The sequence below is a fragment of the Poecilia reticulata genome, linkage group LG3, assembly GCF_000633615.1.
Source record: "Poecilia reticulata strain Guanapo linkage group LG3, Guppy_female_1.0+MT, whole genome shotgun sequence".
NCBI lineage: Eukaryota > Metazoa > Chordata > Actinopteri > Cyprinodontiformes > Poeciliidae > Poecilia > Poecilia reticulata.
Window position 1 is genome coordinate 28,878,080 of NC_024333.1, and position 25,220 is coordinate 28,903,299.

Consider the following 25,220-nt stretch of genomic DNA (forward strand, 5'->3'; position numbering starts at 1 on the left):
GCTCTCGCTGTAAGGCAGTCTTTTGTCCAGTAGAGAGCGACAGACATCTTTTGGACGTCTGAAGTTTTATGAGTCAGTTTAAAAAGAGTTTTTGTTCCAAGATTTCTATCTATAGGATACGAGGACCGTTAGCGCTTCTGGCATTTGATATCATAATGAGTGGTAAAAGTAGTTTAATAAAAACTTCTCTCTTTGGAGGGAAAGATTTTAGTCAGAACTTGTAAGTTGATAAAAAAATAAAGAGCAAGTAACCCATTTGCTGCTGATTTTCTAAGTTTATGTTGTTGCTGACACTTTAATTTTGACTAATGTGATGGGAGTGGTACAGTTCAAATACCCAATGTGCGTTTGAGTAATTTCCACGGAAAATGTCAGCAGGACACAGAAAGTTTTGCTTTTAGTTTTTTTCTTTCTTTAAGATGGATAGGTTAAAAGAAAAACAAGAAAAGTTGCTTAAATGCCGTTTTAATCCTTACATTTAATTGCGCCATGACAGAGTTAGGTTTAATACCGTAGTATACGATTAACACCAATAAAACTTATATGGCTTCACAAATTTTCCAAATATTTTTTAACCTGTCTTGTTTTTGTTATTTAATTTGTTTGTTTTTCCTTTACCGTTCGCGATGGGATTTATTTGTTGTTCTGCGTCATTATTTTTTTAGACAGCTTTTTTTTTAACACACAAACTGAGTACTCTGAGACTGACCGTAACACAGTTCCGGAGGAAAGGGGAGGGACCTCGCGCGGATCGGAGGTGATGACACGCGCGACACCAAAGCCAGTCCGATTGCAGGTCTCGCGCCGGTGACATGGTGACAGCACGCGGGATCAATCTTCTCGCTTTGTGAGAAAAGCAGTAGTAGTAAAAGTAGTTTTTCGGATTCTGGCGCTGGAGTGTAGAGGTAAGTCCACCCTGCATCTTGTGTCTGTTTGGCTTTAATTATTACGGGAGCGAGCTGGCTTCCAAATGGTAAACTATCACTTAGCAAACTCAGTTGTTGTTGACGTTTAATTACAAATCGTTACCCCTATGTTGTATTTTGGATTACCGCACGGTTTCGTTACCTTTTAACATTTATTCATTTATTTTTTATCTCATTTCAAAATCTCATGCTGAAATGTTTTAACACCAGCTTTGTGAAGTTACATACAACTCTAAAGTTAAATATGAATTAATTAAGACTTTGATTTTTACTCCACCTTTGTTTAAAAAAACAAGATATGAATAATTGGATTATTATGGACTAATTATCTACTTTTATCTGCATTTAAACAAATATTTAATGTCTTTAATTTATTTACCACGTTAAATGCACAAAACTTTTAAGTTATTTCTGTAGTTACAGAAAGACTGTTTTGTGTTCATTGTCATCGAATAAGCCTTAAAAAGTTTTAATAATTTCTTTGTGATATATCTTTTTAATATAGCTATATAAAGTTTATATACTTAAGTTGATGCAAATTTGTTTTTATTAACATTTTAGACATCTGCCTGTTTTTTTTAATTTGTTTTTTATTTTTTAAAGAAAGGTGATGGTACAAAGTGATTTAAAATTTTAAATGCATTCTGCACCATAAAAGTATAAAGCCAAACCAAAGCACATATTAAGCCAGATGTTCATGCAACTAGACAATACAAGTCCCTCAAGTTATGCAAGCAGAACAGAGCAGAAGAAACAAATTCTGCTCAAGGACATTCTCTGAGATAGCAAAGCGACAGGCAGTGCAGCCACCAAACTTTCAGAGAGGAGCAGATTTATGGTGTAAAGTATAGACTGTTATCTGCCGACATTGTATATAAGTTTCCTGTTCATGCGGGTAAACAGAGCATTTGAGTGGGAGAAACTTGTAGGGATTTAGTGATTGAAGTACTTTTATAGATATCGGTGATATGCTGGCTATTAGAAAGAGTGGATCAGTGCATGAATGCATACATGCCTATGGAGATGCCTGACCAGTTGGCAATTGGTCATCCATGCAGTGTGTTTTGAGCAAACTGTGAATGGAAGTGTTTGCTGTGGGTCACTGCTTGGAGATGCTCCCATTTGAATATCCACTTCAGATGCTGCACATGCTGTCGGTGTCAGAGTATATGCAAAACCAGATTTTTTTTTCACTGTTTAAATTCTGCAACCCAGGACAGAAATAGATGCCGGATGATCCTCAGCTACATTATCTTATCTGTTTCGAATACAAAGGCACCCAAACACACAGACACACACAGTAAAAAGAGTCTCCCAATCTGTGAAGACTTATCCCTGCTGACCTTCCCGTCAATGACCTCATTTGACATAAAATTAAGTGAATCTTTGGTGTTCCTAAACCATATGAACAACATATTTATGAGGCACAAACTAGCTCTGTGCAGTTTCTGGTAATACTTTAACTGCATAAATCTTGTCCACCATTATCTCCTCAGCTGTATACTGGGAATGTGAGTAAGTGGAGACCCCACGTGTCGAACAGTGAACAGAAAGAAATGCAATTCTTGGTATTGCTGCATGTTTTTTTATGTGTGTGCGTGTGTGTGTCTGTGTGACTGGTATGTGGGCTGGGCTGAGAGAGAAAAAAGCCAGGGGTCTTTATTTGACCTCTCCCACCATGACCCTTCACCCCTCCCTAAGACAAGCCTTTTGTGTCCGCTTAGCTAGAGACCCTGGGAGAGCGTGTCTGGTGTGGGAGGTGGGGAGTCCCTGTGTTTGTGCATGCGTGTGCGTGTGTGTGTGTGTGTTTGTGTGCACTTGTGCAAGAAGTATAGGCCACATCAAAGCTTTACTTAAACATTGTTATCTCGGCTCACCTTTGACCTTGTGGTCATGAGACATCCCTCAAACTAATTCAGCCATGCCCTCACAGCACAGATGATATATGTGTGTTTGCATATGCTAGCTGACTTTTGCAGCAATGGAAATATAGCTCTAATTGCAAACGCTTAAAAACCTCTTTGCAGTGTGGTAGCCAGGATTTTTGTTTTAAAATTCACCTGATATTGTAGTTGAGACTGAGTTTTGGTGTAAACTGCACAATGCTATTAGATATGTTTTTCTTCAAACTGAGTTTAAATTAAACATTTATAAAATTATATATTCAATATGTAAATAAAGAATATTCCTTAAAAAAATCAGTTAAAGTATTAGTTTCTAAGTAAAAACGTTTTTGATTGGTGGTATAGTGTTTGGATTTCTTTTTAAAGGATCGTAACTGCAACTGTGTGTGTGTGTGCGTGTGTGTGTGTGTGTGTGCGTGTGTGCGTGCGTGTGTGTGTGTGTGTGTGTGTGTGTGTGTGTGGGGGGGTGTGTGTGTGTGTGTGTGTGTGTGTGTGTGCGTGTGTGTGTGTGTGCGAAAATGTAGTAATGGGAATAGGGTTCAAGGGGTCATAAAACACCACAATAGTGTCTCTCTCCCTAGGGTGAAAAAGAGGCCGAAGGGGAAAAAAAAGTAGAGGTGTAGATAAAAGGATCTCCCACTTCCATGTCAAGGAAAGAGGAAAGAAGGGGGAGGTGGGAGGAGAAAAGATCAACAAAGCAGCCTTAAAAGTTTTACTTACAGCTTATTGCTGTCATCTCTTCTGCATGCATATAACCAGAAAGTTTTCTGCAATAAATACTGAATCCATGACAGAGCAAGAGCACAAGTTGAAACATAGATGAAAGATGCAACTTCAGAATAAATTCTAATCCTTCCTGAAGTTTCCTTTGTGCCAAATTAATTGAAACATTAACAAGAAGAATTTTATTTGATATTATGCGTTATTGTTATTATTATTGATATTAGTTCCTTTGTTATTTTTTTTATAGATTTTTCACCAAAGAAGATTAAATTGTGTTTTACACCTGCAGTAAGAAAAGATTTGACTGTAAGCTCAGGGTTTTAGGCTTCCCCCCAATTCAACTTACCACCCAGCCCCCTCCCCCCCAGTCTGTGGTCGTAAAACGATCAGCATCCTCTTTGGTAGAAGGTGTGATTACTTCCTGTCAGCACTGGCTGTGTGGTGGTGACCGGGCTTTTTGTCTCCCGATCACTTCGTCTTTCTGCAAGGTGGTGCAAGGCCCTAAAAGTCTGCGCTGCTCCTTTCAAAATGTGGGAGCAGGAGGTGGTCAGGAATGTGTCACTGAAACCATCTTCAGCCTAAATGTGTGAGGTGAATGTAAAGCTGGAAGTCTTGCAACAGTTGACCCAACAACATGTCAATGTTGAAAATGATTGTAGAAGGACATCTGCTACTGATGTTGTACTCTTGACAGTTTCTTTGCAAAGTAGATGAATATTGTATTGGAATAAATAACAATTAGAGATGCATGATCTGATGCTGATTTCTACATTTCTTAGAGGTGTGACCTGACTTGACATTTTTGTAGTATGACAGAAGTATAGAAAGTTGCTACAGGCTCTCTTAGCAGTTTTCATTCCACCAAAAAACAGATAATTGGATTTACAAGATTTTGGATTTTGCCCTTTTATAAATCCTTACTGCAAAAACTGCATCAAATTTTAGATTTTTTGTTTTTATCTTTGGTGATAAATTTTCTTGAGTGTATAATCTTCCAATCACCAATCAGAGCAAATTAAGATCTATTATTAAGGCTGATTGGTGATCATACAGCCCTAAAATATTTTAATCCCCCTGCAGATGTAGCTTTAAAGCATAGGTGTCAAGCTCCAGTCCTGGAGGGCCACTGCCCTGCAACTTTTAGATGTGCCTCTGCTGCACCACAACCTTAATAGAATAATTAGGTCATTAGCAAGGCTCTACACATGAAGGAGGTAATTAAACCATTTCACCATTTCATTCCAGTGTCTTGTAACTGTGGCACTAAAAACTGCAGGACAGTGGCCCTTGAAGAAGCTTTTATTTTTTTTATAGGTTTTGTTGGCTATAGTGGCCTTTATTTGAAAGTAGTTTGAGTGGAAAGAGGGTTATGAGGGAGGGGGAAGACATGTGGTCTGGACTTAAATATTAGGAAATGACAAGGTGGTTTTCCAGCCTCTTCGACTTGGGAACTCATTACCAAAGACCAATCATCAAAATACCAGTGGAAAATCTGATCAGCAACCGTAAGAGCAGTTATTGCTGTAATGGCCAGGACGCGCTTTCCACTCATTATAAGGTAGTGTGTGTATATTTTTAAAATGCAATTTTTTTATATCTTGTACATTTTTAATGACACTTCTTTTACATTGCTTGATTGTGTTTTAAAATGTTTATGCCTCATTTCCTATCAGAAACAAGCATAGCCATTAAATAAAAATGATTGGTCTCTATATGAATCTGTCTTTGTCTGGTGTGTTTCTGTGATGGATGTTGACACCTAGAAGATGGATCAAGAGGGCTCATAAAACATATAGATGTTGTTTGGTTTTTATTTTTTGTTTGTCCTATAATACAGAATATGATTTTGCAAAGCAACACGTCATTGTAGGACATTACTAGACATTACAGGTTCTTATTGAAAACATGCTATGAGTGTTTTAACTGTGTGTGATGTCTTTGCAGTAAGCTGACCCTCAGGTTGCTCCCCGGCTAATTAATGTTATGCGTGCAAGCAGGTTTTTAAGTCAGTTGTGTGAGTTTGTCAGCCAGCTTGGGAGCTGCCAGAGTTTAATGCAGAGGGATTAGGTTCATGCTCAGAGTCAGGTTTTATTCTTTCAGTTAACGACTACAACATGTTTGTCCTCTTAAAAATCTGAGTTTGTTACGTTTATTTGCGTAAATGATTTGTTTAAGATTAGCGCTGAACTACACCACGGAGAGAAGGAGTTGGAGAAATGCTCTTGGAGAGAAAGTAGAAAAACAGAGGGAGGGAGTTTCGTCTAGGTCAGGGTGTTCTGACTCTGTCAGCGCAGCTGATTTTATATTATGCTCTTTGGTAAAACGCCATGCACCCGCAGCCACATTTTAAGCCTCTGTGGATCTGTGTGTCAGTGAGAGCAGATGTGCTTCTGATGTTAAATTACTTTGCACAAGTGGGGATGTGTCTGCGAGTCTGCTCACATAACTAAGCAGACATTTTTTTTAAATGGATGCCAGAGAGATTTTAAAACATATGATTATTTCCATTTTTACAATCATTAAACACATCCTTCACTGAGAAAACACTTCTAAATAAAAAATGACCAAAACTACATCTGTGTTTGGTTCGCCTTCAGGTTTTTGTGATCACTTTACAGCAAACACAACCAAAAGACTTTTCAGTTCAGTATGGGGTTCCTGTGTGTGCTTCCAGGGCGCTGATGGGGAACTCTTATGCAGGCCAGCTGCGGTCCGCACGCTTCGAGGAGGTCCTCCACAACTCCATCGAGGCATCCCTGAGGTCAAACACTGTGGTGCCTCGGCCCGTCTTCTCACAGCTGTATCTTGAGACGGAGCAGCTGTTTATGCAGGATGGTGGGTTGAAGAAATATGCAGGTGAAGCAACAGCGAGTCCAGGTTTAGGACGTTCACCATCTTTAGTCTTAAGTCTGAAACATTTGTTTTGATCATCATTTAAATTATGACTGCGACATGTCAATTTGCCCTGAAATAAAACGTTTTCGTATTCTAACTAGGTCGAACATTCAATGATGACGAAGAGGATGAAGATGGCTCTGAGTCCAACAGCCCACCGATACCCTATCAGATGAAACCTCCACCTGACGGATGCTGCACCACAGATGGCATGTACAAGTTTATATATGTAGTGACAAAAACACAGAACAGCACTTTTTCAGCACTTTGCGACAGAAGTATTTTTAATTGGTTGTGGTCAAAGTGTGTCACCTGGGGATTTTATTTTAAAATGTCAGTGTTGGCAATTAATGTGACACAATGAAAAAGATTTTAAAAAGTGATCCAAAAATCGATCCACAGCAATAAAAAAAGACTCATTTCCAGTTTTCAAAGACGCATGCTGCCAGGGTGGTACAACCAGATATTAATTTTTCCATAGATCCAGATTGGTTTGTAAACCTGTTTTCTTAATAACTGAAGTCCCAATGTGAAACGTTTCCTGATCATAAAATAGCTTGGTGATCTCAAACATATAGACAAACGAAAACAAAAGAAATGTGTAAGTGGACAAATAATTGATAAAATAATGGAATATATTGTGTTGTTTAAACTGGCTAATCTCATGGATCCACTTGAATATTTAGTGAAAACATTTCTTTCCTTGTCCTCCTAAAAGGCTTCTGTCAGGCTGGCAAAGATCTGCGTTTGTCCTCGCTTGCGTCAGAGAACTTGGATGTTCCTCCTGGGTTCATGCCAGTTGGGGTAAAATCCCCCTCCCTCCCCGACAACCTGCTGGTTTGCGCTGTGGACCGACGCTTCCTGCCAGATGAACGGGGTCGAAACGCCCTGCTTGGTAAGACAGAAGAATTTCTCAGGGCAATGTGACATGATTTTCTGTTGAAAATATTAGAAGTTGTAAGTAAAGTTCAGTCCAAAAATCTTCGTTTTTTTGTTGTTTTGTTTTTTTGGCATCCGAGTGCATTGGTGATCTTATCCACATAATCATTATACATAATGTGATCCGTTTGCTCAATCCTCTTCCAGGTTTCTCGGGAAACTGCTTGGGTTGTGGAGAGAAAGGTTTCCGTTACTTCACAGAGTTTTCCAACCACATTAACCTGAAGCTCAGCACCCAGCCCAAGAAACAGAAGCACTTGAAGTATCATCTCTACCGCAACAACCAGGGCATGCTGGTCAAGGGTGCTCCCATTTGCTGGAGGGGAAATGGTAAAAGATGAAGCTACTGCTTTTACAAGAAATTTAGATTTTTTTTTTTTTTTTTTGACGTTCCACTTGAGGAATTGTACAATTTCACATTAAGAGTGTTGTTAACCGTTCAGACTATAATTTATTTCATCAAACATAAGAAGGAGTGATACCAGTTTTAAGAATTGCCTTTATGATGTTGCTTCATCATACACATCGTATTGAATGTATAAGATGGCAAATCGCAAAAGTAAAGCAATGAGATTTTAACCACTGGAGAGCACCAGTTGTCATTTAGCTGTATTTTGAACTTTATAACTTGGCGACAAATGCTTACTGGAGATGTTTTTGTTTTAAACACATGCCGCCAAACACCAGGGACAAAATGAACTTTAGCCAGGTCTTTAGCCAGATGCTTGTGGTGTTGAGGATGATCTGGGTTGTCTGTTTAATTTGTAGCCAGCTTGGATAACCAGCACTGAAGCCGAAGAGCTTCTGATCCTTTGTGAGACAGCAAGTATGAGACATTTTACCTGAAGCAGTTACATAAATGTCTAGTTTTTCAAAAACTTCAACAGTCAGCTGTAAAAATGCCTTTAAAATGGGCAGATGGTAATCATGGTACAAAATGTTTATACTAAATCTATAAAAATAACTTGTATTCACAGCCGCTTTTAAAACGCATGTCGGATGTTTTTCATACTCTGAAAATTGCATGAAGCTGCATTTTTGATTGCAGAGATGTGAATGTGTGGCTGTGACCAGATGGACTGGTCAGACCGGGTCTTAGGGGGGTCAAAGGTGAGATGTCGGGGTGCACAGAAGCAACAGCCTGAAGGTCATAGTGAGAATGGACATTAGGTGGAGAAAGCATTTGTGTGGACAGGTGTAAAGACTGTTGTAGAGTTTTTATGGGGTATACCCCTACTGTCTTTTGTTTTTTGGCTCATTCGGTGATTGTTTCAACTTACTAGTTTGAAACTGAAAGTGTAAGATTTAGGAGTTGATGGTTCATAGAAAGACGTCAGATTTTCTCCTAATCTGCTTTTTCGCTTGGGTGTAGGTGTTGAGAGGCTGGAATTTAACACAGAGGAACTCCAGGCTTACTTCCTGAAAAGGGTTCGCCTACATAGTAGTTTCTGAAGTCCTGTTTTATTTATTTTTCTTCAATTTTTTCCTCTTCAAAATACCATGTTTTTGTGTTAACAAGATTTATCTCCAGAGAAAAAACTGAGAGAAAAATTTGATGGTTCTTACAGATTCAAGCAAAAGCAGCGTTCACTGAAAACATTTAATCAGTCCTGAACTCCTTCCATGTGTGTGACCAGTCACTTCCTGTTGTATTATCTAATCTTATTCTGGAATTTCAGACTACTGACACTTGTTGAGGGATCTTGAAATCAGAAAAATACGAGCTGAAACCCCAGCTTAGAGCACCCAGAGGCAAAACATTATGCTCTGAAAATTATGCAATGAGGCTTTTTGATTATGGCTTTTTTGTTTACATCTTTATCCAGACTTTGATTATTTGCACACACAGAGCTTTTTCATGAACCTGTATACATTTCAGAATACAACAGGATGATGCAACAACTTTCAGACTTTCAAAGAAGAGTTTGCTTCTGTGTTTGCACAAAACTCAACCTTTGGTCTTCTGGACATTTCCTCAGGAAGTTAGGTGAATCCTGCAGATACGTTTCACATACATTACAAAGCTGGTATGTGAATGTGTCTCTAGAACTGAAGTGGATTTATAGTTGTTTTTTGGCTTTAGTCATCTTTATGACAAGGCTTTATTTAGTTCAGCTCATCTCTTATTGTCTTATGTGCTCAACTTTTGTGATTGGTCAGAGTTTAGTTTCTGGTACTCGAAGCCTCACACTTCACAGTATGCGCTCCTTCTCACAGGCATGCCCTCTTTCAAAGCAATAATGTGAAAGAGATTTAATTTGTCTCCGTTTGTAGATAACCAATTTGACATGTCTTTCAGATGTCAGGATAAGACAGATCAGAGCCAGTCTCTCAGAGGGCCACCTGACATTAGACGAACGGCCATCGAACCCAGCTTTGGCTAACCCGGCTTTGGCTAACTCGGCTTTGGCTCACCCATCACACACAGCAGGCAGCGCCACAGGTAAAAAATGACACATACTACTGGTTCTGGTCATTTCCTTGTTGTCTTCTAAAACACAACTGTCTCTACTAAATCTTTGTCGTCTTTTTAAAAAAAATTTTTAAGGATCACACGCGGAGCCTCAGACAGCTGATGCTCCCACCACGCTGATAAATGGAAACCACACAGCAGCTTCTTCTATTGCCCAGCCACCTTTAAGTCAGTCGGGACCTGGGAGACCATCAGTTACTGGTACAGATTCCTCTTAATGTTTTTTTTTTTTCTTTCAGCTTTTTAGTTCTTTCTGGGACATGTATGACAATAGTGTAATTTCCCAGAACGGCATACATTATTCTACTTAGAATCCATGCAGGCAATGTCTGCTTGTATAACACAACTTCTTGTTTATATGCAAACAAGAAGTCGTCTTTAAGCCCCTCCCCTTTCTGTCCGTCTGCTTCACAGGAGCCCAGTAGCTACTTTTTATGTCAGGGGTGAGGGAGGAGGGTCCTTTGTTTTCCCTGCTTTGATTTGGCTGTCCTCAGAGCACTAAACATCTACCTCTCTTTTCTCTTCTGTTTGCCTCTCTGTCCTTCTCACTCCCTGCCTCTCGCTCTGCCTCCTCTATAAACCCAGGTTGTAAAATTCACTCTCTCTCCGTCTCATCTTTTTCCCCCTGCATTATATCTGAATGAAGCACTTCCTTCCTGGTGGTGTTGTTTTTTTTTTCATTGCCCTTTTAACAAGCGCATCTTTTATGTGTTTCCATTATTACAGCATTTTAACAGATACTTGAGAGGAAAAGACAGATAAATGCATGACTAAAATACAACTGTTTTGCATTACAGTATCTACAAAAGTCTCCCTGGCACCTTGTAGTAAATGTGTTAATTTGTGAGGTGTTAGGATGAGAAAAGTGTCTTCTGTGCCCCTCAGTTTGTTAGTCTCAAAGAGAACTGACTGAAAAATGACAAATGATTGCTCTAAATCACTGGAATTAAACACAAGATGGGACTTAAAAACTTAATCTAAATATATCCTGTAATTTTTTTGCCTTTTTACCTGTTAGGTCCACCTACAAATGCTGGTCCCCCCAAAAAGAGACACAAAGGCTGGTCACCTGATTCATCTGCCAATACTTTGACAGAGTGTGCTGGGAAGTCTGCACAATCGTCATTAAGTTTATCAACATTATCAGTGACTTCTGTCATCACCAATGGAGCAAGATCAGGTACAAATAGTTCTTTGGAGCCACTGTGTGTTTTTGTTATCAAGCTAATTAGCCTCACTGGAACTGTGTGCTAAATGTAAACACCTTTCTGTGTTTGTTTCCCTTTTGTGCCAGAGACTACAGCCGTACAGAGTTCATCACGAGGATCAGCAAGTCAACTTTCGCCCCCTGAAGTGTCTGTAACAGTGCCTGATCAGCTGCTTCACACCTGTAGGCTGCAGCCTGTCATATTTAAAGGTGAGAGGGTCAGCTATGAGCGTCGTTTGAAAGTCGGAGGAATTTTCAGCACCCTGTATGGCTAAATCATCCTCATATACCAACCACTGTTTGAGAAATGCCTAACACAAATCATCTTTTAAGTTTTTTCTGTTAATATTGTTCCCTCTTTATAGTATCTGCTATTCTGTTCTTAAAGATTTCTCATTTTTGGCAAAAAGTTTTAAATTAACAGACTTGTGCACTTCAGGAATCCATTCCTAACTCCTTTACTGTACATTTACTTTTTTGTCTGACTGTTGTTGGTGTAGTCGCAATTTATATATTTATGTATGTATATTTATCCCAGCACATGGTAATGTGAACCTGGTATTTTTCTGATAAAATCTGTGATTTTGTCACCATGCTTGTAACTAAGTCTATATAGTAATTGATCCTTCAATTGTCATGTATTGTAATGTTCTTGCCTTGTTCTTGAATGAATTTTAGGAACTTTGTTCCTAAAATTTACATTGGTGCTAAAAATGGTCCAAAAGATGTGACAGAAAATGAGTTTTTAGTCTTCTATTTAATTTATTAACATAAGTATTAGAAAAAAGGTTACAACTATTTTTATTTTAGGCTTCTGGATTGTTAAACATGAAAAAAGAGGTGGTAAAAAAAGGAAAAAACTCAAAAAAGCCATTCATAACGGTCTTTTTGTTTAAGGCCGTTAGACAAAAACACACACACACCCAAAATAAAACTAAAAATACCAACAAAAAGACTTGATAAGTAGCTCCACTGCTTTTGTTTGATTATTTTAGGCATTCTAGAGTTGAGTGTTGCCAGGACACTTCTGGGATTGTTGCAATATGATGTGATCTATTGTCTGGAACTGACATCTGTTTTTATAAACCTCCCTTGGCATCTGTCCAAAAATGTTTTCACTCTGGTTTATATCAGGGAAACGAGCAGGATGGAACATATCTTTGTTAAACAGGCATTGTAAACTGGAGCATTTCCAGTTGAAACACTGTGATCACCACTTGGGTGGGATGCCTGCTGCAACATCTCCTCAAAACCACTTGAGGTTTAATGCAGCTTCACGAGACCGAGCTCCACTGTTTCATTAATGGAAAAAGCTTCTATGATGGAGCTACTCTAAAGAGATCTCCCTGTTATGTCAACAACAATGGAAGCCATCAGGACAATGAGAATACATTTTTTCTCTTGATAGAATAAAGGTTTTTTGAATACTTTTTTTGATATCCCTTGTCTGGTGCTCATTTGTGCAAGATCATGATGTAAAAGGATGAGGGTCCTTTAATATGTGTTGTGCTGCAGTCATTTATTTTGGTTGAAGATCTTCTTGTATCTTCACACTGATTTTCTAAGCTCAGCATTTTTTGTGGTGGTCTACCACTTGACTTTTTTGTTCCAACCCACTCAGAGTCATTTGAGGAATTTAAAGTCGATCTTACTGCGTCCCACCCTGGGAAAAATGGCACTTTACATGTTGAGTGTATTCTTCACAGATATCAAGGCTTAGTACTTTCCACCATTTTGTGTCACTACAACTGTTTGGAGTAATTTGTATTAAATTTTTCTGTAATATGAAGCATGAAAAGGACGCATGAATATAACAAACTGCTAAAATCCCAAAACTGACATTGTTCAACTTATTCCCATTTACTCCCATGTTTTGTTTTTTTTTTTTCTTCTGTAAATTTCCTGTTTCTCCAGGTCATGGCCCTCTTCCTCAGCTCACGGGCAACACAAATGACGTACTCATCAGTTCTCTCCTACAGAGTTGTTACCTGAGCTCACAAACCCTCCCCAGGGTTTACCAACATTACGGACCGTCACCTATTCAACCTCTCTCTGCTGAGATGCAGATTCTGCTCACCGTTTACTACCTCGTTCAGCTAGGTTAGTGCAAAAGGTCTTTGAACATAATGTAATCTTCAAACCATGAGCTACAGTAATTTGACTTTTTAAACACAGCTATTGCGTTGTTGGTTATGGTCTTGCCTTTCTTTAACATCATGTATGCACTGCACACACTCTTCACTGCCTTAACATTTAAGTGTTTCAGAAATATCCTACTTATAGCATTGCATAACCTCATTGTGTGCCATGCAGATGCTCAGTCTGCACAGTGTTGGATTCACTCACCTCCATGTGCTCAACTGTTTAACTTATAGCAGTCTGTCCTGTTATTGAATTATTTCAGATAATTGTCACTAATCAGTGGGGAGAACTAATAAAACAATAAAGTTTAAGTCCAAGATGTTAGAAAAGTAACATATTCCATCCTGATGCAGAACAATAATGAATTTGTTGTTCCTTTCATCCCAATACACATGACCCATACAAAACAGCCACTTACATTTTTCAAAGAGGGTACAGAAATTCATTTTTCAGAAATTCTTCTTCCTTCCTTCAGTCATAAACCGGTGCAACATATTTTTTATACACCATCATAAATGGTAAGATCGCAAAAAGTCTGACTGCAGCTTTGTTCTCTCTCAGGCACTGAGCAGGTACCCCTCATTGAGGACTTGGAGCAGATATTCATGAGGTCATGGAGGGAATCTCACCTCAGTGAGATCAGACAGTTTCAGCAGTCACAAACACAAGGAACCCAAGGGAGACACTATGGCATAGAGGTCAGACGTTGCAAGAAAAGTATCAGCATTGTGATTTTTAAAATCAAATTTACATAAACAACACTGATGAAATGACGTGCATCAATAAATGATTAAACTTGATCTTCCTCAGGTACCCGCTAGCTTGCCCGGGCTCCCCCAGCATCTCTCTTTACCTCCTCAAAGTCAGCAGCCCCTCACCCCCAGTCAGCTTCCCTGGCTCGCCCAGCTCGCTGCCTCGTCCTGTGGGGAGGGTGTGGTGGTGTTGGGGGAAGATGTCAAATCCTTGGCTCAGGGGCTTCTGCAAATGTTCAGTAGGTTGGTGGATGGACGGTTTGAAAACACAAACTATGTCGTCATCATCGTCACTTCACCGGGACAAGAAACTCAGTCCTGTGTGGTAGTAACAGGTGAGAGTTGTGGTGTAACAAAAGTAGTGATGCCAAGGCAAATGTGGACAGGAGATTGAATTCATCTGTGGATCCGGTTCAGGTAAACATCAGTGTCGTGCCTTGGCAGAGAGCATGTTTTCTCCCAATGAGGGACTGAAAGAAATCAGCCACCAACTCCACACAGGGGCTGCCCAGGAACTTATCCACTATTGCAATTCCCTCGGACAAGGCAAGTCTCCATCTTTGGCTTGTTCGTTTGCTATTGAAAATTTAGTCCGAATTTTCTAAAATATTTGTGTGGCTTTCTGTTCCTCAGATGGTAATATGGATTTCCTTCTGGACAGTGCCAGTGTGGAGCACGAAGCATCACCCCCATCCAGTAGTCGGGCATTAGCTGAAGAGAAGACTCCCAAAACCACAAATAGCCCCAAAGACAGACCAAGTCCAAAAGATTTACAAACATCCAGTTTAAAAGACACGCCCAGCCCTAAGGAGACGGCTTCAAGCCCCAAAACCCCTTGTTTAGGTAAGAAGAAGGCTCTTTGGGATTGAGTGTTAACCATTTATAGTGGTACTTGCATTAATGTTCATGTTTTTGAAGAAATTCAATTCTTTTTTCTATAAATCTATAGTAGAATGCTGTCCTATTCAGAAAGGGCCTTAGAAAAATACCATAGATAAGATTTGCTCTTCAAACAAGCAACTGTTGAAAAATCTGGTTTTATTTAAAAGTTTCAAATTTCTGTTACAATGTCAACTTTATTTACATTTTGTATGTTATAATCTTGGTGTCCATCTTGTGCTTGCAGAATACAGAGTAGAGTGGCGTGAGGTTCGTCCCATACAGCTGGCGGTGGCTAGAAAGCTGCTGTCCCATGTTTGTGCCATCGCAGACTCCAGCACACAGAATCTGGACCTCGGTTCCTTTAACAGGGTCAGCTTCCTCATCCTTGTCCCGCCTTCTGAGGTCTCATTTCAGCAGACTGTTCTACACCTCTGGAGTTCTGGTTAGTAAAGTCTTTGTCTCTTAACCTGTGTGTATCAGACAAGTTTTTAGTTCAACTATAGTCGCAAGCTAAGTGGAAGTGTTTTTAGTTTTTTATATACTACTACTGATTTAAATTAGTCATTCCTTTGTATTTTCCAGGTGTTCTTCAGGAGCTTGGAAGTTCAGAGCAGGAATTTGCGTCTCAGAGAGAGGCAGAGCGCTATGTGGTGAAGATGGATCAGAGCGCTCAGTCGCGAATTGACAAGCTCCTCCAGGAAGCACAGAGCAACTCCTACACGCTCTACATCTTGGTTCATGACCATGCCCACTGGGATATTAGCAGGTTTGGATTAGGAAAGCTTAAATCAATGAAATAATGCAACAAAGATAAGGTCATTCATTGTATTTATGTGGCTACTCTCCCAATCAGCACATTTTACAGCAGCACAGACGGCAGTCTGGGTCTTGTGGATCGGTTGTTAAACTCCCGGCAGGTGAAAGACGCCACAAACATCTTGATTCTGCACGTCACCTCATTCCCCTTCGCTTTGCAAACACAGTGCACTCGCATCAGCCCTTACAACGAGATTCACTGGCCGTCTGCATTCAGCAATGTGAGTCTAAGCTCTGTTTGGGATGGACATTTGGTGATACAGTGGTCTGGTTGTTGGTCTGAATGTCAGCTGCTGCTTGTGTGCGTAGGATGTGGACCTGTATCATGAGAGGACACGGTACTTTGGTGTGTCAGAGCTTTTGGAGTCGACCCGCTCAGGAAGCAGCCTCCCACTCATGCGATATGATTCCTCCTTTGAGAGCATGACGTCAACCCTCGAAGAAAGGTTCAACACCCACATACACCGTCCTTAATCAGCAAAAGTCATAGTAGAAGTTCACTGTTTCTTCTTGGTGTTTTCAGATTTCCCAAGCTCCACAGTGCTGTAATACGGACTACAGTGTTAGTCCAACAATACTGTGTTGCTCTGATGGCTGCTTCCGGCAAGATTAGCAGCTCTCACAATCTCCACAAACACACCTCTGTGGAAACCATGGAAATTGTACAGTCTCTGCTCACCGCTGTTCAGCAGTGTCCCACCCGTCATGGTCACATGGTCCTGCTGCGGATCCCCTCTCTGGCTCTGGCAGCTTGGGCCCACCGACGGCTGTCCAGAGTGAGGAGGCAGCTGGGTATGGAGGACAGTTTTGAAATCATTCTGGGGAATCCTAGCCAAGCTTTGACGATTGGACAGACTTTCACTGACCAGATCAAGGTACGGTGTTTGCTCTTGATAGGATTCAGTTTGACACAAATGCAATCAGAAATGAAAAGCTTTATCATACTGTAAATAATATATACTGATGTGTGTGTTAATGCACTGCAGATTTGGTTAAAGATCCAGGATGCTGAATGGGTTCCTCATACCTACTTGGAGCTGGAGGCTCTGCCCTGCATCCTGATCTTGTCAGGAACCGAACCGCTTGGAGAGTCGTTGCCGAGGTACTTGCTGAGCTTCGACTGCCGACTTTAGATTGAATTTCTGATGAAAATGAGTTGGCTTCAATAAATGCCACAAGCAGATAAATTTGTCTTATTTTTTCTTGTAACAGGTCGTTGAAGTATTGCGACCTCCGAGTGATAAGCTGCTCATACCTTCAGCGGACCACTCTGGAACAGGAGCTGGGACTAGCTGCTTACCTGGTGAAGGCAGAGTCACGGCCGCCACACGACCCTGGACCAGGAAGTGACTTGATCGAAAGCGATCCCGAGAAGCTCAGCAGCACTGACAATGAAGAAGAGGAAGCACAGGAGAACGGTATGATGAAAAATTTAATCGAAGTTCGCAAACGACCTGAATTCTTTATTTAAAACCCTCTCTTGTCATTTTGGGTCATTTCCAGGAGACTCTCCTTCACAATCCTCACAGTCTGTCCAGCCATGCCCTGATAGTAAAACTGTAGATCCCCTCCCATCTCGAATTACCACCTCTCCAAATGTTCCAAAAGAAACTCTGGACAACGTACAGTCTCCCTCAAAAGCTCAGGTTCAGCTTCAGCCCCAAACCTCCTCTCAGTCATATTTTCAAACTACCCCTAACTTCCAAAGCCAACCCCAAGTTCAGGGTTATCCCCATGTCCAGCTGATCTCCCAGCAGCAGACGCAGCTCCAAGGTCAAAGCCAGCCAGTATCTCAAACAAATATCCAGTCCTACAATCAAACAGCCACCCAACAGCAGCCTGCTTCTCAACCTCAAAATCCCTCCAAATCTGCATCCTCGGACTCCTCATCTCCACGGGCCTCCTCTCCTAATCTGAGCTGCTCCTGGGCGAGAGGACTGAGTCGTCCACCATCTGTGCTCCTCCCCCGTGCTCTCTATGACATTATCACAGCCAGTGACAGCAGTGGCCTTCCACGGTGCACTTCATTCTTGCCACACATATCTGTTGCTTGGGCAAGCAGTTTTAGGTAACAGAAACTCTTATTTCTCTGTATTAAAATTGATTTGTTGTTCATCTGTAGCGATGTCCTAATTTGATGCGTTTAGGATACATTTTACACTACTCCTAAAACTGCAAACTCTAATATCTTTATTAAAAAGGTTGTGCATATTGAACAGTGAAAGCAGCTGCATGTCTTTTCCAGCTTCAGTGGCTGAACGATGTTTCATGCTCAAGAACTTTATCTGTCCTGTGTTTTGTGTTCCTTGGTCTTTGTGGTGTAGTTTCTTCAGCAATGTTCTCTAACAAACATAGAACAGCTGAATTTATACTGAGATTAAATTAGACACAGGTGGAGTTCAATTATTACTTGGCTGTCCTTAGAAATAAACAAATTTTACTTTTTTTTTCTAAGGCACTGCGTTTTTCTTTTTTCTTCCTGAAATTAAGAAACTCAATTAGTTTACAAAAAACAATTGAAGAAAATAGATTCATTTCAAAAGTAAGCTGTCAAGAGCCATCAGCTTTAAGTTGATTTGCACAATCCTAAAATGACAGCAGTGTGGGAAATAGTGGAAACAACTGAAATAGTGGAAACGGTCTGGATTGTAGATGAATTTCAAAATGCAGGCCATTCTGATTTGAGTTTTTGTTTTTTTCCTCAGACCTCTGCTTAGCAAAATGATGACATGCACAGAGCAGTCGCTCTATTATCGTCAGTGGACAGTCCCTCGGTCCTACCACATGGACAACAGCAACCGCACTGAAGGACGAACCGACAATTTTCACCCACGTAGACTGTTGCTTAGTGGTCCCCCACAGGTACCGTCAGTCTGGTTGTTTTACTTCTATTCTTTTTTTGTTTTTGTTTTCTTCTATTCAGAGGTTTTATTGTTTGGTTTTTTTCATGGTCAGGTGGGGAAAACGGGGGCATATCTTCATTTTCTGGGCCTCCTGTCTCGCATGCTGATCCGGCTAATGGAGGTGGACATCTATGATGACGAGGACATCCACTGCAGTAAGTTCTCACATCGCTATGTAAAAAACGTATCTTCAAATTCTAGACATGGCTTCGTAATGCTAAGTGCTTTTAGTTTTGTCATTCATAAAAAAACGTGCATTGAAAAGTGTATTACATTTTCAGCAGCTGAGGCAGAAGGTGTGCAGTACCACCCACCCAATGCTCCATGGCCAAACACAGAAGTTATAAAGACAATGCCCTTCGACTACACCGTCCATGACCCAAAGTATGATGACATCAGCATTGTATACTGTCCTGGATTTAAACCACGAGCCGATGGTATGAAATCTGCAAATAAAGTCTTTCTTTTGGCAGTTTATTTTTTAATTTCCAAAAGTAATCAAGGTATTCAATCAGTCATCTTGCAATATTATTCCCTCCTCTCTCCTCTGTTGTGTTGCCAAGGAAACCCTGTCCGCCAGGAGGACGTGTACCTGCGCAGACGGACGTCTCGGATAAAGCTGTCCAAGTATGCAGCGTACAACACCTATCATCACTGTGAGCAGTGTCATCAGTACCTTGGCTTTAACCCCAGATACCAGGTCTGCAAGTTACACACCTACTTACACACAAAATGCTAGAAGACGGTGTGAGAATCAACATTCAAGCTACCTCTAAAATATAAATTGGAGCCATCTCTTATCAAATTCCAGATGTATGAGTCAACGCTGCATGCCTTCACATTCACCCATCTTCTGCTCGGAGAAGACATCCAGCTCTATTTTATCATCCCAAAGTCTAAGGAACACTACTTCAGTTTCAGCCAGCCAGGAGGTCAGCTGGAGAGCATGCGGCTGCCTCTCACTTCTGACTGGGTATGTTTATATTTTCATTTTTTCTACAGAATTTGTCAGTGCCGATTCCCAGAGGGACCATTCAACTGTTGAATATTTTCCTTAGATTAGCTTTGAAAAATGCCTTAGTTTTTTGTTTTGCATATAAACATTTATCATGTTGTGCTCTTAATAAAGAGAAATTAATTTAAGGTGACGTTCTTCAAGGATTGGTTGCAGTTACAATATTTCTCCACCAGGTGGTGTAATTGTTAAATCTTTGAGTAAATGTACAAAAGCACAGTCAATTCATGTTTTGCCAGAAATACCCATATTTTATCTTTTTTTATTCCTTGTCATATAGAGCTATCTTGAATTAATAAAATAAAATGTCTGCATTTTATCGTTGTACTTTTGCAGAGCCCAGACTGCATCAAGAGTCCAATCTTCACCCCAACCACCGGTCGCCACGAGCACGGTCTGTTCAACCTGTACCATGCGATGGACGGAGCCTCACATCTACACATCCTTGTAGTTAAAGAGTATGAGATGGCTGTCTACAAGAAGTACTGGCCCAACCACATCATGCTGGTGCTGCCCACTGTCTTCAATGGAGCGGGTATCGGTATGTTCCCCTGATTAACTCTTTATTTTTCTGTTTCACATTTATCGCTTTTGTTTGGATTTTACATATTTTTTCAGATTAAATCACTTTTATAATCATATCTTGATGTATGTTCAGGTGCTGCTCACTTTCTGATAAAGGAGCTTTCTTATCACAACTTGGAGTTGGAGCGCAGTCGGCGGGTGGAAGGAGGTAGCCCGTCGGTTGATGTCTGGCCCTTCATCATCCTAGCTGATGACTCCTGTGTTATGTGGAACGCAGTGGACAACGATAAACTGAGGTGAAAGAAAAACGTAGGCTATTTGAGAAAGAAGATCTTATGGAAAACTTGTTGGGTTTAACACAGTCCATGTTTACTTTTTGTTGTCTTCATAGTTGTCCCGCTGAACGTGCCGTGTCACTAAAACAAGTCTTGCAGCACATGGAGGCCTGTCCAGACCTTGCCCAGTACGGCCTGTGTGGAATAAGGAAGTGGAACAGCCGAGGAGTAACGGGTGAGAAAACACAATGTCAGGGAGAAAAGAAAGTTTCAGGTTGAATAACTAAATGACTACCAAAAAAACCTTTTAATCCAAAAATACCCAAAACCTTACAGCTTCCTTCATTTTAGTTTATTAAAAATAAATAATATTATTTAATGTTACTTTTCTTGACAAATAAGTTCAAATAACATCCGCATATAAATGAAATCTATACTTATTCACATAAATCCAATTTCAACACTTGGTCAGATGCAGTAACAATTGCTCAAAAGCAATCCTAACCATTATAGACAAACCTAGTTTGCATTTGTCCGTACATTAACTGTTCAAAGAAGCCCGGATGTTTGCAACAACCAATTAAATCAAACGGAATATTAGTTTGCATAAATATGCGTCTTTCATTAATTTTGATTCAGAAAATTATAACTTTAATTTTCCTGACTATGTCATAGCTAGAAGTTATGTTAATGTTTTTAAAATCAAGTAGTTTGCAGTTTTGTTTTTTTTATTGCTGCACAATGTTTTGTGATTGGCTTTCCCAACCAAGGGACTCACATATTTACATTTTTTTCTTTAATATGAATTAAATAAAAATACAAATCAAACTCATTGACTTGGCATCAGTTCTTCATGCGGCAACAGTGAATAGGAACTGCTTGCTTTTAACCTAGTTCAATATGAACTGCAATTTTCCATCATCTGTCAGGACTTGAGAGGATGGAAAACGGATAAAGACAAAATATGGTAGCACAGATCCAGGAGGATGTTCTTCAGCAAAGAAAAGCAGAGTAGATGCAGTCCATGGCAGTAATAGCTCGGTCAAAGGTGTTGTCCTAAAGAGAAATAAAGCTAAGTTTTGTATTTGGGAAGAAAAGTTTTAAAATCTTTTCTGAATTTAACATATAACTGCCATCTCCTTATGCACTAATATACTATTGTCAGCTTCAAGATCTGATTTGTGTTGTTATATTATTAAACAGTTTATTTATTCCTGTAACTCAGTTTAGAAGTAGAAGACAATATGCAGATTAATAGATGGATGTTTGAAGTTTTCATTTCTGTAATGATGATTTTCCACTTGCATCTAATAAAAATGTATTTAAGATTAGAATATTATATAAAGCCCACAAAAATCCCCTAAACATTTTCATTATTTTTTCAATAATTTTTAACCACTTTAACTCAAATCAACATTTTGTTTTATAAAACGTAAAGCAGCATGTTCCATTAATTTCATCCTGCAATGCTTTGCTGTTGAATCAGGTGTCAAACAGTGGGAGCCGTTCTCCAGAGGTCACGTTCATGACTTCCTCCTTCTCAATGTCGACCGGAGCCAGAATGTCCAATACGACCAGAACCGCTTCACCTGTCACGATGTGGACTTCACCCTGAGGCTGCACAGCGCCGGGCTCCTTGTCTGCAGGTTCAACAACTTCAGCGTGATGAAGAAGCAGATTGCCATTGGAGGTTACCGGGCATTCATTATCAAGACCAAGGTAGACACTAAAACATAATTCAAGCTGAGCCACTGGTTGTTCTAGACCATTGCACAGTTCATAAAGCCACAAATCAAAAATTACAATCCAGAGACTCTAGTTTATTAGTTCATTAGTCACTCTTTAGCTTTTTTTTTTAGAAACTGTAGAGTACTCACTATTTAGATCAATATTAGATTATTTTTAGATTATTATGCAGAGAGACTCCTGTTATTATAGGAATTACAACAAACTTAGAATCCAGAAAAAATTCTTCCAGAACATGAACACTTACTCTGGACGAAAAGTGGGATTTTTGACCCTGTATTCTGACGCGAATGCAGCTATTCAGCGACAGATATCGACAGCAATCGACAGTTGGCGGGGCAGCGCAGTTTGAATAAAAATGAATAAGAGTCAAAAGGCGGTGCTCAACAGTTGATTTGCATTTGCATGGCACTCAGCAACTTCATTTAAATACGAAAACCTCTGCTAGGCACAAGGGGATAGGGGAACACGGACACACAGCGTTTTTGACCATTTTTGGCAGTGTTCGACTCTGACAAAAACCTTGCCGAAAGCCCTCAATCTCCATGCGCACGGCAGAACAAGGTGTCAACAGCTGACGAAAATCCCATTTTTTGTCCTGTGTTAGTTTTTATTACTTAGAAACTGTGGAGTACTCATTACTTTCACAAATTTAGAAAGTCCAGAGAATACTTATACTTATTTAGCAACCCGGAACAGGGATTAGAATCCAGAATTCAGGAAAACTACTACTTTTTAAACTCCTATTCTTCCAAATCAGAAAAGAAAATGGACCAAAGGATATTCAGGGTTGGTAGATAAGTACATATAAATATCTAGTTTATATACTTTGGATCAACATTATTAGCTTTTTCTTCTTTTGCTCTTTCCTTTGGTTTATTTTGTTTGTATTTCCTTTTAATTCCTGTAAAACACTTTGTATTGCCTTGTTGCTGAAAATGTGCTATATAAATAAAATTGCCTTTACCTTTCAGATGACGGACGTTTCCACCTCAGTGGGGCCCTCGCAGTACATCTGTGCCCCAGACAGCAAGCATCTCTTCCTGGCCTCACCAGCTCAGCTTCTCCTGGAAAAATACCTCCAACACACCAGCCAGAAACTGTTTCCTCTCAGCACCAAGAACTACACTCACCCTGTTCTGTCTGTGGATTGTTACCTCAACCTGGGACCTGAGGTATAAAAACACTCACCCGCCCATCCATGCACATAATAACCTGTCACTGTCTGATATTAAATAATGATTTGTAAAAAAATAAAAAAAATTGTATAGCTTTTTTTGAATCTAGGAGTTTACGTACACTAAGAGTACTATAATTTTAAGCAATGTGGGAAAATCCAAATGTATAGATGTATCTTAAAGCAACACCTCAAACACACTGACATTATGTGGAAATAGAGAAATAACATCTCAAGATGTCATTGAGGAAGTTAACATTTTTGCACAGACAGGCATTCCAACTCAACAAAGACCCGAACCATACAAGAAAATTAGTTACAAATTAAAAAAAGTTAATATTTGAGTGGCAATTACAAAGCCAGTTCTACCAAAAATCAAGAAAAATGGATATAAACTTCTGAAATGAAAAAACATTTAGCAAATTACAATAATTTTGGTAGCCCTATAGCTGACGTAAATCAGAAAAAGTTTAGCCTGGTTTAATGTCCGACACTGAGGGAAAAAAATGTTGTTTCTCTTTATAAAGTGTATGCAAATTCGAATGTGATTTCAGCTACAAACTGTGCCGTAGTTGAAGCGGATCCATTTGAACAAATCGCTCTCCTCCTGCAGGTGACGGTGTGTTTTGTCAGTTCCAGACCTCACTGTATCAACATCAGCACCGCTGGTCTGCTGTTCAGTGGGCTTCTTCTCTGTTTCCCTGACACATTTGTGACCTCTGGGTTCCTCAAGAAGTTCACCTTTCTCAAAGGTACAGCAGCAGACCACAAACATACTGGAAAGTGCTGCAATGTTCACAGTGGCCCATAGGGAAAAATACATTTTACAAACAAAAACACTCAGCAGATCGTAGTGTGAATCAAATCTAAGGTATCGCTTTTAATGTCACAATGTCCCTCTGTAATCGTGGCCTGTACGAAACATCATACTTACCTTTCAAAAATAAATTCAACATAGGACATGAACTCTGTGTAGATTCGTTCTTCATGCTTCCTGCCTGCGACCTATTAAAAAGAAAAGGACTTCTCTCATCTTCACAATGTCTGTCCCTGTTGCCTGCCTCTGTGTAGGTGCAACCCTGTGTGTAATCAGTGCAGATCGCAGCTCACTGAGGCAGACTGTGGGCAGGCTGGAGCTGGAGGAGCAGTGGAGGTTCAGGCTCAGCGACGAGTTCCAGACTGCCAACGCCAAAGAGGACCGGCCGCTATTCTTCCTGACTGGAAAACATATCTGACTGAAACAAATGGTCAAAAGGAGCTGCAAAGAGTCAGTCACAAGAAATTCAGTGGGGTGTTTTTTTTATGTCTTTTACCAGCTCACAGCAGGACATTGATTATTTACTTGCTATCTGGGAAGCTGTTTGATCACTTGATGATAGGAAACGGAAGGTTTTATATTTTGTTCTCGGTTAAGCTTGGATCTATCACTTGATGCTTTGGTGAAGAAATTCCAGTTTTCTACATTTACAGACCTGTGTCGAGCACATATTTTAGTAAAAAGATAATGAAGCTTTTAAAACGCAGACATTTCAGACACTTTTTGCTGTGTGTTATCAGGGTGAACAAACTTCCTGTGTAGATGAATGGAAAACAAAAAGGTGGAAACAGGGAAGACACAATCATTTGTGTGCAATGTAAGCCCATGTTTGGCAAACTTATTAGATTTTTTAGATGCATGTTTTTAAGACTTTTTTTATTTTTTGAAACGAACATTAGAAATTATATTTGTAGATGTAGAACATGTCATTTTTTTTGTGTGTGTGTACAAAAAGTAAGACTGTCGCTCTGTATCTGTGCTGGTACAATTTTTTTTAATATAAGTTTTATACCTGAAAGGAACACAAATGTGCCATTTCTCTGCAGCTTTTTATCTGTGTACAGTTTTATACACCATTTGTTTAAATTCACATATATTTTAAA

General features: G+C 39.8%; 1 protein-coding gene across 4 annotated transcripts; it reads left to right on the forward strand.

Annotated features, from left to right (window-relative positions):
* Positions 1-806: 806 nt before the first annotated feature.
* greb1 (growth regulating estrogen receptor binding 1) lies at positions 807-25,220 on the forward strand. 4 transcript variants are annotated; one of them, XM_008405743.2, is made up of 34 exons: positions 807-905; positions 6,228-6,409; positions 6,550-6,657; positions 7,167-7,343; positions 7,535-7,717; positions 9,687-9,830; positions 9,936-10,061; positions 10,879-11,040; positions 11,155-11,277; positions 12,982-13,167; positions 13,771-13,907; positions 14,020-14,296; positions 14,379-14,507; positions 14,595-14,804; positions 15,088-15,285; positions 15,426-15,609; positions 15,697-15,880; positions 15,969-16,105; positions 16,183-16,534; positions 16,646-16,761; positions 16,872-17,077; positions 17,163-17,727; positions 18,365-18,521; positions 18,615-18,717; positions 18,844-18,999; positions 19,126-19,262; positions 19,374-19,535; positions 19,914-20,118; positions 20,236-20,398; positions 20,494-20,612; positions 21,864-22,096; positions 23,098-23,298; positions 23,914-24,052; positions 24,372-25,220. In XM_008405743.2, the coding sequence occupies exons 2-34, from the start codon at positions 6,235-6,237 to the stop codon at positions 24,533-24,535; spliced, it is 6,018 nt and encodes a 2,005-aa protein (XP_008403965.1). In that variant the 5' UTR covers positions 807-905; positions 6,228-6,234; the 3' UTR covers positions 24,536-25,220. The 4 variants fall into 4 exon arrangements, with proteins under 4 accessions (XP_008403965.1, XP_008403962.1, XP_008403963.1 ...); XM_008405740.1 differs by lacking the exon at positions 807-905 and adding an exon at positions 4,874-5,111; XM_008405741.1 differs by lacking the exon at positions 807-905 and adding an exon at positions 4,874-5,111 and having other exon boundaries at positions 18,847-18,999.